The sequence below is a fragment of the Pantherophis guttatus genome, chromosome 1 (assembly GCF_059756535.1).
Source record: "Pantherophis guttatus breed Tessera chromosome 1, ASM5975653v1, whole genome shotgun sequence".
Lineage (NCBI taxonomy): Eukaryota > Metazoa > Chordata > Lepidosauria > Squamata > Colubridae > Pantherophis > Pantherophis guttatus.
In genome coordinates, this window is record NC_142063.1 from 47,973,716 (window position 1) to 47,987,050 (window position 13,335).

General features: G+C 37.9%; 1 protein-coding gene across 2 annotated transcripts in view; it reads left to right on the plus strand.

Annotated features, from left to right (window-relative positions):
* The window catches only part of GALC (galactosylceramidase), a 46,597-nt gene extending 34,020 nt beyond the window's left edge, over positions 1-12,577 (plus strand). For both annotated transcript variants that reach the window (XM_034418275.3, XM_034418273.3), the window contains exons 13-17: positions 1,968-2,112; positions 2,717-2,897; positions 5,758-5,918; positions 8,164-8,240; positions 9,176-12,577. In XM_034418275.3, the coding sequence (XP_034274166.2) occupies positions 1,968-2,112; positions 2,717-2,897; positions 5,758-5,918; positions 8,164-8,240; positions 9,176-9,319 (708 nt within the window). In that variant the 3' untranslated portion in view covers positions 9,320-12,577. The remainder of the gene's footprint in view (positions 1-1,967; positions 2,113-2,716; positions 2,898-5,757; positions 5,919-8,163; positions 8,241-9,175) is intronic.
* Positions 12,578-13,335: the final 758 nt, after the last annotated feature.

Genomic DNA, 13,335 nt, shown 5'->3' on the forward strand with positions numbered 1-13,335 from the left:
ATTTTATTTTATTTATTTATTTAGTTTGTCAAACATGTACGAGATAACAGGAGTAAATATAACATGGATATTAATACAGGAAATGGGTACGAATAATGGGGACAGTAGGACAGGGACGGGAGGCATGCTGGTGTGCTTATGCATGCCCCTTACAGACCTCTTAGGAATGGGGTGAGGTCAACAGTAAATCATTTAAGGTTAAAGTTATGGGGGGTTGAGGATGTAATAACAGAGTCAGGTAGTGCATTCCAGGCATTGACCACTCTGTTGCTGAAATTGTATTTTCTGCAATTGAGCTTGGAGCGGTTTACCTTGAGTTTATCTATTTTGTGCTCGTGTATTATTGCAGTTGAAGCTGAAGTAGTCGTTGACAGGTAGTACGTTGTAGCGGATAACTTTTGTGTACTACGCTTAGGTCGAACCGCAGGCGCTGTAGTTCTAGGTTGTCCAAGCCTAAAATTTCAAGCCTGGTGGCATAAGATATTTTGTTGTGAGCAGAGGAGTGGAGTACTCTTCTCGTGAAATATCTCTGGACTCGCTCAATTGTATTAACGTCTGATATACAGTGCGGATTCCAGACAGACAAGCTGTATTCGAGAATTGGTCTAGTAAAGGTTTTGTATGCCCTAGTTTGCAGTACAATGTTACCGGAGAAGAAGCTTCACAAGATTAGGTTTATAACTCTTAATGCCTTTTTGGCAATGCTTTTACAGTGAGCTCCGGCACTTAGATTATTTGAGATGAGTATTCCTAAATCCTTGACAGAGTGAGGGTCGTCTATGAGATCATATATGCTCAGCTTGTATATGGTGTTCTGATTTTTTTTGCCAATGTGTAAGTTGGAGCATTTGATGGTTGAGATTTGGAGTTGCCAATTGTTTGACCATTCTGACACATAGTCAAAGTCACTTTGTAGGGCAGCAGCATTGACAGTGGTGTTGAATAGTTTAACTTCGTCAGCGAAGAGGACGCAGTTGCTTATAATATGATCTCAAATGTCATTTATTAAAGTATAAAGAGTGTGGGTCCTAAAACACTGCCTTGGGGTCACCGCTGTTAACTGGTTCAGGATTTAATAGGGCGCTCCCTATTTTGACTACTTGTTGCCTGTTTGACAGGAACTCAGTATCCACTTATGCAAGGATCTGGAAATGCTGTAAGAGTTTAGTTTTAACAGTAGTTTGTCGTGTACCACTGAATCAAAGGCTTTACAGAAGTCTATGTAAATTGCGTTTATTGCTTTACCCTGGTCAAGTTGTATAGTCCATATGTTTTTGCAATGTAGGAGTTGTAAATTACAGGACAAATTTTTCCTGAAACCAAACTGCTTGTTAGTGAGGTTATTCTGTAACAAAAAAGTAATGCTGTTTAAGTAGGAAAGGTATTATGAAGTTCCCATATCTGAAATGCATGCATCTTGTCATAGCAGGCAGCATATTTCTGCTTTTAATGAGGCAGCTAGAATTTAGAAAGAAATATGAGCACTCTAAATGTTAAAACTATAAGCCCTAATCATTTTAAATTGATTACAGGTGCCCAACTCCAATGGCCTCCAGGTGGTGTATAAAACCAACAGTTTAGTCTACCTATAACTCCCTACTCTCTCCTAATAAATGGCTGATTTGGGAATGTAGTAAATCACTTGGAATGATAGTTTGCAGCTAAAACTCATTTCTTTAGAGTTATCTGTATATATTCTTCTTCCTCTTAGTTTGCCCATAACAACAACAACCCTGTGAGGTAAATCGGGCAGTGAAGGGACTGGCCCAAAGTCACTCAGCTGGCTTTCATGTGTAAGGTGGGACTAGAACTCACTGTCTCCTGGTTTCTAGCTTGGTACCTTAAGTGCTAGACCAAATTGTCTCTCATTCTTGCCAGTGGTCCAAAAATGAATCCTTTCCAATGCCCTGAAAGCCTTCCCTGTATGTACTGCTACTACTTGGTCACTTGTCCTCCTTGCTATGCAGATCTCTGAAGGAATATTGGCGCTAAATTTGGGCTTGGATGAAATCTATACTTTGACAACTCTAACAACTGGCCATAAAGGTTCTTCCTCAGAACCTCCTCCTTCTCAACCTTTTCCGTCCATTTACAAAGATGATTTCAACATCCGTAAGTCAACATCAAGCTATTTTGAGGGAATTCTTTATTTGATGATCCTCGGCTACTAGTCATTTTTGTCAAGGATAGGGTCCTCATCGACAGTATAAATTCTCTAACATTCCCTATAGTAGAGGAACAGAAACGTATAATGGGAGAATCTATTGACAATCTTAATTCTAATCCCTTGTTCGGACAGGGATCCAAATTAAACCATCCATGATAAATAACTATTTAGCTCTGCTTGGTGATTATTGCTGCAAATTGGTCAGTCCATGCATTTGTTCACTGAACTTCTTTCTGCAGCCTTTTAGTTTTGAAAGCATCTTAGTTGGTGTAAATCACAAAAAACATGAATACTGAGATCTGAGCCCACTAGAGTTCCCAATCACATACAGATTTCAGTTGACTGTTCTTGGTGGTCTTTTTTTCATTTAGCTTGATAACTTTGAAGAGGGGACCAGTTAAGACAGTAAAAATGAGTTTTGCAGTACTTATGACGATAAACAATTACAATGTGGAGTTTTTTTGGAACTAAGAAATTTCTACTTTTGTATAATGTGAACACCTATGACTGTGAGGAGTTGAAATAATAAAATTTATGTTCTTCAAATAGGCAACCCACCTTTCAGCGAAGCACCATACTTTGCTGATCAAACAGGAGTGTTTGAATATTTTATTAATGCTTCTGATCCAGGGGACCATGTCTTTACACTCCGACAAGTGGTGACTCAGAGACCTGTAACCTGGGCTCTTGATGCAACGAACACAATCAGCATTATAGGCAACTATAAGTGGTATGTAGTACATGTATTGTAGTACATTTTCAATTTAGTCCAAAGTTTATTATGAAACTTGGGCATAGCAGTGAACGTACAGTTGCAGAGAATCTTTTCTTGATAACTTGCTTTATTGTGGTTATTCTTTATTTTAGTTTTATTTCATACATTTTACATAGCTGCTCCCCATTTCACTTATATGACTTTGGCATCTCATGAGTTAAAACAGCAAATACAAACTCACAGAAATAAACTAAAATAATTAAAACAAATAACTTTTTTTTAACCAATCAAGGCCTGATCTTGTGACAATGGCTTCAGGGACTTTCTAAGGGCCAATGAGGTTGTAGCCAATCTATACTGTCACATCAGAAAAAGGTCTCCTGGGTGCCATCAGATGGAACTCCTTTGTAGATAAGACCTATAACATGCCTTTTCTGTTGAATCCGAGGTGTTGTCATTTTTATGTAAATCTTGTGCTACATAATGTTTAATCTAAGATTGCCACCTAGTGCCTCCTTCAGTGTAATGAGAAGCTGATGAGTAGAAGCCATTGCTAAAAGAAAACTGAACATATTTCCTATGACAAAAATTATCCTAGCTACCGGTAGTATTCTTGAAAGTAGGCTTGTTACAAGGATATGTCTTATATTTCAAAGTATGAATTATTTGATCTCTTGAATTCTGGAAACAAAATTGCTGTAAATAAACTTACTTATTTTAAGACACCGTGATGCCCTTCGATTTTAAAAATGAATCTACAGAATGGTTTACAAATAAATGATAAAGAACATACTGATAATAGTTTATTGTCTTCCCTTTTGCAGTATTCTTTCCCTTGATCTCATCTTTGATATTGTTTCTTCCTTAGCTATACCAAACTAGAAAAGAAAAAGCACCTGGGAATAAAATGAAGGTTCATATACTATAGCTACAAGCATGGTAGCCAGAGAAATGGAACATTGCATAATATTGTTGATTATCCTTTTAGATTCAGTTCTCCTAAAGAGACTGATAGTTGCATCTCTGTTGCTCTTAGATGTATTTCCAGAGGTATTTTTAGGTGCAGTATTTCTGTAATTGTATAATATATGTAATATATCACTTTCAGTATAACATTTTCAATAGTCCTAGATAGTATTGAATGCATCCCAAATTAAACTTTAAAAACTCTTAAAGTATTGTGAAGTGTTGGCTTTGTTGGAAACAAAATTTTTAAAATCTTATAAAATATCAGGCAGTTTTGAAGGTGTATTTTCCCCGTTGAATTCCAGGGAATTCCTGACCGGGCTCTAGCCCTCCCAGGGCTGTTTGGGGAAAGGAATGTGAGCAGAGAAAGAGAAAAAGATAAGCGATTGGAATTAGTGTTGCTCCTCACTACTCTTCATTTCCATCTGTAAAGTCCAATAAGGTCCAATAATAATACTTTAAGCTCATAAATGCCAAACAAGAAACTTAAATGGAGGCTTCACTTCAGAGAAGGTGTAACTCCTTTTTATACAGTCAGAAACGTCATAAAATAACATCCTGGCTTCCTAATTAGATTTGTGTATTCCTGCAAAAAGGATAGAATACTCCTCATTAGTCTTATCAGTCTAATCTCTTTCCTTTGGCCATTTGGCCCCCTGGTGTATTGGGAACAGATCAAAACTGAATGCGTTCTTAGGCAGAAGGGGGAGGCTCTGATCAAAGGTGAGACATCTGTTTTGACAAATGCCAGGTACTCCCAGAAACCTGGGAGAAGCAGAGAGGTAATGAAGAGGTGGGGATAGAGGTTAGAAGAGAGCAGGGACAGGTGGGTCTTCAGAAACCAGGAGAAGGAAAAACAAAAGATCTTCAGAAACCAGAAGGAAAAGCAAAAGATCAGGCCAGCCATTTCCGCCAGCTGGTTGCAAAAGCCCCACCTGATGGATCCCTCGTCCTCTACAGTCCTCCTCCCCCTGCGCTGCTTTCATCCGCCAAGGGAGGCTCCAAACTGACAGACAGGAGGCTCGTGGCCAGGGTGGGGTGGGGATGGGGGTTTCAGAGCCTGAAGCACTACTAACTAGGGCAGCCCCGGTTGGGGTAGAAATACAGTTGCCGCCTCCCAGCCCCCTCTTCCACAGGGAGAGGCCCTGGGAACCTCTATTGCCCCTCTCCACCACATCTTTTGTGGCTAGATCCCTCCCCCGCACTGCTCTTGGGCGCTTCAGGAGGCTCCGAACTGACAGAGCCTCCCTCTGAATTGCAGCCCCCGCTTTACTCCCAAAGCCCCCGAGCCCCTGCACCGATTGGCTGGCTTCGAACTGTCCTATGTGCCCAAAAGCCTGACACAACTGTACTGTGACGAATGGGTCACGCTGAAGGGACTGGGATGGAGGGGTCGTGGCCCAAAGTGCCGAAGTGTAATAATAGGGAGGCGAATCCCTGGTGGAGAAACAGGCAGTGCCAAGAGTTCGAGCCGAAAAGTCCTAGACCTGTCTTACTTCATCTTTGCTAAAAATTAATCCAAGATGAAGCAGTTCTCATCTGGGAAGTCTTATATGGAATAACCTTTAGCCTCAAATAAAGCATTATTTTATTTTGAGAATATTACTTTAGATCAGGGGTGTCAATCTCATGGCGTCACGATGGCGTCACGTGACGTATCAGGACTTTTTTCCTTTTCACTGAACCAGGCATGGGTGTGGTCAGCGTGTGACGCATCCGGCCCGTGGGAAGAAAATATCACTCCCCTGACATATTATAATTATGAACTGGATCACCCTTCTATTGTTACAAATTCTGATTTCAAAATAAGCAAGAGAAAAGACTATTCAAACATTAAGCCAATTAGTATCCATTCCTAAAAAAAAAAAAATCAGTCCAAAATTTAACCATCTTCCATTTATTCCTGCAGGGTAAATTTCATAATAACCTGTGATATTTATATAGAATCAAATAAAGGAGGAGCATTCATTGCAGGAAGAATTAGCAAAGGTGGCATATATGTTCCATCTGCCCAAGGAATTTTCTTCTGGGTTTTTCCTGATGGCACATATCGAGTCACAAGAGATCTCGGTGAGTTCTTACTTTTTAACTTTTGCAGCATGATGGGGGAGGGTATTGGATAGGTGGATTGCCCTTTATTCTCAGAGGCTTGATAACTGCCCTGCAAATCTTTCATGTTACATATTTCAGAATCTTATGCAACCTAGTGTCTCCAGATGTTAGGAAGGTTAAAGTTGTATATAAGGTAAAGGTAAAGGTTCCCCTCGCACATATGTGCTAGTCGTTCCCGACTCTAGGGGACGGTGCTGATCTCTGTTTCAAAGCCAAAGGGCCAGTGCTGTCCGAAGATGTCTCAGTGGTCATGTGGCCGGCATGACTAAACGCCAAAGGTGCACGGAACTTTGTTATCTTCCCACCAAAGGTGGTTCCTATTTTTTCTACTTGCATTTTTACATGCTTTCAAACTGCTAGGTTGGCAGAAGCTGGGACAAGTAATGGGAGCTCACCCCATTATGCGGCACTAGGGATTCGAACTGCTGAATTGCTGACCCTTCGATCGACAAGCTCAGCATCTTAGCCAATGAGCCACCGCGTCCCTTAAAAAAAGTTTTTTTAAAAGTTGTACATACTGCTGTGTAAAAGCAAAATGTTTTGGTTGTAATGTTTCTTTCTGTTCTAAAGAGAGTCAGAAGTTGGTGCCTTCTTTTTTTTCCCTCCCATTATACTATATCCCTTGTTTTCCCCTCCCTCTCTTACTTTTCCATGTTTTTTGCTTTGTATTTTATACTTGGATAAACTAATAAAAAGTTAGATCATAAAAAAAAGGTAGAAGTTGGAACATTTTTTTTTAATATTCAAAACTCAAAATGGACTCAAAATGTGGTATATATCACATACATTACAACACCAAATAAATTACAATATTGAAAACTATCTTTTATCCTTAGCTTATCTTGAAATTTATCGCTGTATTTGAATTTGTTGTTGTTGTTAGTTGCAAAATCGTGTCTGACCCATCGCAATTTGAATATATTTGAATATAATATACTAATAATATATATAGGTCTTTGGTTATTCGGGTCTTCTCCCACGTAAAATTGGAAGTGTCTTGGCGACGTTTCGACGAAGTCTCATTCGTCATCTTCAGGCTGGTGTTCTCGGCTTCGTGCTTCCAGGAGCAATGTGAGATCGCAGCTGTCTCTTCCTTTTAACTGCTAGTGGGGGTGTGATCTGATTGGGTGGGAACTTGGCTGTGTTCTGATTGGGTGGAGGTGTGTTCTGATTGGTTAGGGGCTTGGCTGTGTTCTGATTGGATGGGGGGTTGGTTGTGCTCTGATTAGCTGGGGGTGTGTTCTGTTTGGGTGGGGGCTTGGTTGTGCTCAGCTTAGTCTGAGTTGCAGGGGGATTTGAGCTGGTGAGCTGCGTTGTTGTTGTTTGGCTTCGTGTTTGTGGCCGTGCGAGCTCTTCATGGTGGGTATCAGTCTGCTTCATGTATGGATTGGAGGGTTTAAAGTGGCTAATGATGCAGCTGCGGTCTGGCTTCTGGTCCTTGGTCGTGGCTCATTATCAGTGTGGATTTGAGTCTGCTTTCTGCATGGATGTGTGGTGGTGACATCCTGTGTGGCTCTCGTGAGTGTGGGTCTGGTGTCATTCGTCGTGTTAGGGACTCGTTTGTCAATAAGGGCGGGTTTCCAAATGGCTGGTAGGCGGGAGGTATCGTCTCGTTTGTTCATGCTGTGTGGGCATTTTTCTATCTCGATGGCTTCTCTGATTATTCTGTTGTTAAAGTGTTCAGTTTTGGCGATAGTTCTGGTCTTTTTAAAGTCAATATCATGACCTGTGACTTTAAGGTGTTGGACCAGGGAAGAAGTTGGTTCCTCTTTTCTGACTGAGTTCTTGTGTTCTTCTATGCGTACACTTATTCGTCTGTTGGTTTGTCCAATGTATGTGGTGGGGCAGGCGGTGCATGGGATTTCATATACTCCTTGACGAAACGTCGCCAAGACACTTCCAATTTTACATGGGAGAAGACCCGAATAACCAAAGACCTACATGCAAACACCCGCGAAAACCTGAGAATATATATATATATATATATATATATATATATATATATATATATATATATATACACACACACACTAATATTATAATATAATAATGTATTTGAATATAATATACTAATTATATTGTATTCTTGTATGTTTTTAATTTTGTTTTATTTAATTTTGTTCAAATTTAGAGTTTGTATGGCACACAATTTCAATTCACTTTATAAATAGAGAAAGCATTTTAAAATGTTATTCTTTTGTAGCTGGCGTTGATATCTTGATGAAAGGGTTATCTGGTGTGCGAGCAAACAGATGGCATACACTCACTCTGATTCTGAAGGTAAGCATTGAAGTGCTATCCAAATACTGGTAAGCTGATTAACTCCTAAAGAGGAATAAAGGCCTGCTATCTCATTAAGCCACAGGTATTAAAATTCAACTACCTGACAAGCTGCAATTCAGTAGTATCATGCTGAGAGAGTTCCTTTGTTCAAGAATCGCCTCTTAGAGATTAGTACAAGAAACCCCAGCAGGTTAAAACCTGTCTATCCACATATTTTCAGAGAATTGCCCTTCCAGAAGTCAGATTTTAATATATAAGGCATTCCTTGGGATGCATTATAGTTACGTATTTTCCTATTACTTCTAAAATCTGAACTGTACAACATAGGGTTACTTTTGGGACATGTGTGTGTTTGTGTGTGTGATATTCTGATTTATTCCTCTGAATGAAGTGAATAAAGGAAATAACATGTGGATATCCCCCACTTAATTTAGCTTGTTGTTCCTGTGACATTGAAATGATAGGAATTAATTCATCTGGAAATAACTCTGAAATAGCAATTTCCCCTAACTGTCAGCTTCCCACTCCCCAGTTCTAATAGTCTAACTTCCAGAGGTCTCAGAAAGGGTCAGGCTGGCTGGGGAATTCTGAGAGTTGAACTCCATCTCTGTAAAGTATCCAGATTATGGATAAATATGCCTGGTGCAAATAAAGGTCAGTGGGAATGGTTATAGACCATTGGTTATAGAATGTGGCCATGATTTGTTTTCTGGTTTCAATCCAGTGTACGTATTTTGTGAATTTATTTTCAGTGGAGAGTTTGCAATGCAGATCTCCCTCAAAATGGAAGATCTAGTATTTGCCTTGTGGGGAAATATTTTCCAATTAGTTTAGAAAGATTTATTTTTTGCCTTATGATGTGCTTCATCATTACACTGAAAACAATATTGACTCCTGAATACAAATTTGTACTTTTCCCTTCTTTTTGACAGGGATCCAATATCTCTGGCATGTTGAATGGCTATCCTTTGTGGGAGAACATCACCACACACAGTCCAGAGAATGGCTGGGCAGCTATTGGGACCCATTCTTTTGAACTGACACAATTTGATAATTTTCACGTTGAGGCCAGCTGAGGTTTCCATCATATATTGTCAGTTCTGAGTGTGCCCAGACAAACCTTAATTTAATAGTTAATTATGCTACTGGAGATTTTTTGATCATTTCCTGCTAATATTAATATACATTCAATGTTCTTCTGACAATAAATTGCTTCTTTCCCTTCTTAAAATCAGATCTTTGTTAAAACATTTTTGTGCAAGCTATAAATGGAAATGCAATCATATGGAATGCCTCATTTGTTATGAAGCATGGAATGATGGAATAAGGATTTTAGTGGATTTATATGTTTTCTACTAGGACATGAGATTTTACTCCTAGTTTTCTAATGTCTTAATACACTTATCTAGTTATAATGAAGAAAAAAAATAGCCAGTTTACGACTGGCTGGCTTATCTGTGAAATGCCTTATTTTAAACTACCTCTTGTTGATAACAGCATAGCAAATATATTGAAAATGCCTATTACTAATCTTACGTTGGTAACCCAATAACCCACATAGCTTTATAGTTTTCTTCTTTGTTTTTGACTAGATACATTGAAGGAGAAAAAAGTGTAGAGTTGGTCCTTAGTGAAGTTCAAAATTATGATGGACCTCCCAAGAGCTATTTACAACTTGTACTTGCAGCTCTGATGGCTGCACCATCTCCAAAATGTGTCACATAATCACATTTTGGGGTCTTGACAACTGGCTTGAATTTATGGCTGTTTTCAGCATTTGGTGGTCACGTGACCATGATTTTTGGTATTTTTTGCTGGTTTCTGGCTTTTACTTCTGATTTCTGACAAAAAACATCTATTGGTGAAAGCAGATTTGCTTAATAACCGTGGCATTTATTTAACAACTGACACAAAGAAGGATGTAAAATTGGGCACTGTCACATGGTCATCCGATTAACAACTACCATGACTTACTACCATGAATCCAGGCTCATTTATGTTGTAAGTCAAGGACTACCTGTGGGTGATGAAAATTCACGAGACCTTGTTTTACCTCTTGTCTGCAGGCCAGCATCCATATGAAAGTACTATTGCAAAAGGACATTACAAGCAGTTAAATTGTGAAATTTATAACCCAAAGAGTTGCACAAGCATCAGTATCTGTGGATGATGTACATAGCAAGGCCCTAACTTTCATGAATAAGAAGGCATGCATAAAAACAATAGTTCACATACATTAGCTTGCAAATGCCAATGTTCCTTTATGCTTTTTGGTGAAATTTAATATTGAAGGGTAAAATAATTTGCTTATTTATTGATCTTTTATTAGTTAACTAGTTTCAGTTTATTTTATTACTTAGTATTCTGAAGTGTACAGGGTAGGTGCCAAATACAAAATAATGGAGAATAAAACTAATACAAACTGGCAATTTATAGGGCAGAGCAAATAGCTCTCTATGAGAATGTACTAAGTTGTCCTGAATATATAATTGCAAAGGTATACTGAATAATTATAGTTGGGAAAAATATTAACACAGAATTCTAAAACTGCTCAACAGAAGTCTATAAGGTTCTGATCAACATCTGATCAGTTGTTGTTCATAATTTGACAAATGAAGCTGAGAGATAAATAGTCTATATAAGACAAGTTATGCCAGAAAGGGTTGTGGTTGTGGATTTGTTTTCTTTGTTTGTTACTATTGATAATCAGAAAGATTTGCAGTGCTGTAGCAAATTATACAGATTGTACACCTGAATCTTGTTTTACGTTTTCTCACCTTTTATCTACCATTGAAGAAACACTAATATGTTTCTGTTTCTGCTAGCGTTATGGATTGCTGGCTTTATAGAAAGAATAGGTATCTTCTTAAAACTGTGCCCCTTTATAAAAAATAGTTCAATTTTGTGTCTCTTTTCATTTAATTCTAGGCAATGTCATGACATTCAGTAAAACTAACTGGATATGCTACTTTGAAAGTTGATTCTGACTAAATTGTGTTTATACTCTAGATAGCATTACAAAATATCTTTGTTAAGTGACACACAGATATATTTCTCTTCTAGTTCAAAGAGACTTCTGAGACAAGATATTACAGTTGATAATGTATTGGTTTACAGAACAGAATTATGATTGTTTGTCTGTTCCAGACATGATTAAACCACAAGCCCCCAATTAAACATATTTTTTTCTTTCTTGACCAAAACAATTGTTTACTAGCCAGGATATTGAATTAAATTTCAAACTTGAACAGTTTAGTTTGTTTGTAAGTTGTTGATTACCAGTTAGGCAAAGACAAAATTCTGGTTATTGAAAGTTCCTGGGATGAGTGAAATGCTTGTTTATGGCTTAGCTTAAGACAAAAGATGATCAGATTGGCCAATGGTACATATATACTTGCATGCAGTTAATAAACTAATAATAATATATATGCTTGTCTGTTTTATTAGTTGGATATTGTTTGGTATCAAAATTAAACACATATTTTTAAAAGGAAAAGTTTTTTTTTTTGAATTAGAGATCAAAAAAAGTAACTTTCCCCATTAAAGACTAATGGCTTAGCAACTAAATAAATTTTGATATCTTATATTGGCCAGGTGTTCAAAACTGGAGGTTGAAATGATGTCTACTTTCTTTTCCTTTGTAGTGTGGGAATATAAAGGATAGACTACACAGGATTTGTTTTTTGTTTGTTGTCATTTTTTCCCCAAATAGACTTTAAAGTTGCAGATGAAGTAATTCATACCATCAGAGCAGACAGGGTCAAAATGTTTGGCTTTTTTGTTTCGTTCTACATGATAGAACGAAGCCCAAGAAAATGGGTTTCTTAAATTTTTGTCCCTTAGTACCCCCTCAGTCCGAGGATGGATTTAAGATTGAAGCAAATGCCTTAAAGTTATTAAGTTAATGAATACTATAAGGCTGCAAATTTAAGATTTCTATTTTGCTTTCTGAGGATTGCAGAAAAATTACTAAGGGCACATGACATCCTTTGCATATAGTTATCTCCCCCAACCACTTCATTCTGGGAATTTATGCATTCCAAGCAGTTTGAACACTAGTTGGCAAAGACTAATTCAGGGATAAGCATGCTTACCTGCCTTTATTACAAAGGCTTTAATATTTATGCACTACATTAATGGTTCTGGTTTTGCATTGTGCACTAAAATTGTGCAAAATCAATTCTTGTTAATTTATGAAATTACAGATGTTTGTCATAAAATTGGCTTGTTTAATTAAGAAACTGCTTTGATGTTTCAACAATAGTTTGATGTATGTGATTGATTATTGCAATTCGTAATGTTTCAAACAAAGAATAAATGTCATTTAAATCTTTGATTTGTTTGCGTGTGTGTGTTCAAGTCCATTCTCAGCCATGAAAGTTGTCTGGGTTAGTCATATTCTCTGAGCTTAACCTATAGAGTTCTTGTTGAGAAAAATTGGAGGAGAGAGTGCTGTGTATGCCTCCTTGAAGTCCGGGAGGAAAGGTGGGATATACTGTCAAAATAACTACAGATGAAATTTTCAGAGGTCACCATATTATATAGTGCAGAACATGGTTCAGAAATAATACTGGGAAAGAAATTTCAATGATAGAAAACAAGTAGAAGGTTCAAAGATAAATCTCTGGTAGATTAAATAAATACTGTACAGTCTGAAACTTATGCCTGTCAATAGCTGGGTTATACATGATTTGTTTGGTTTGGCTTAACAATAAACTGTGGTTAAAGAAGGGCGTAGTGCAGTGTGCAACACTAGTGTGCAACACTAGAGTATTGACAATATTGGGCTAATATTTTAAATTAATATTGGACTACTATTTTAAACTAAATATTTCCTGAGACCTTCTGTAACCTGAAGAAATACAGAGGAGAAGAGGAATTGGGAACACGATGCAAAGAAGAGGAGCGGGATGTGACTATCATTAGCAATGCTTTTGTTGCAGGGAAGAGATTTAATCAAGATATTTAAAAAGTAATTGCAACAGCCCTTGGGACTGATTCTTCCATGGTCTCCAAATCCAGAGGTTCTTATTCCTGTGTAGATAGTCCTGGAAGACCTTCTTCAGCCTGAGTGAGGATTTCATGATTCTAA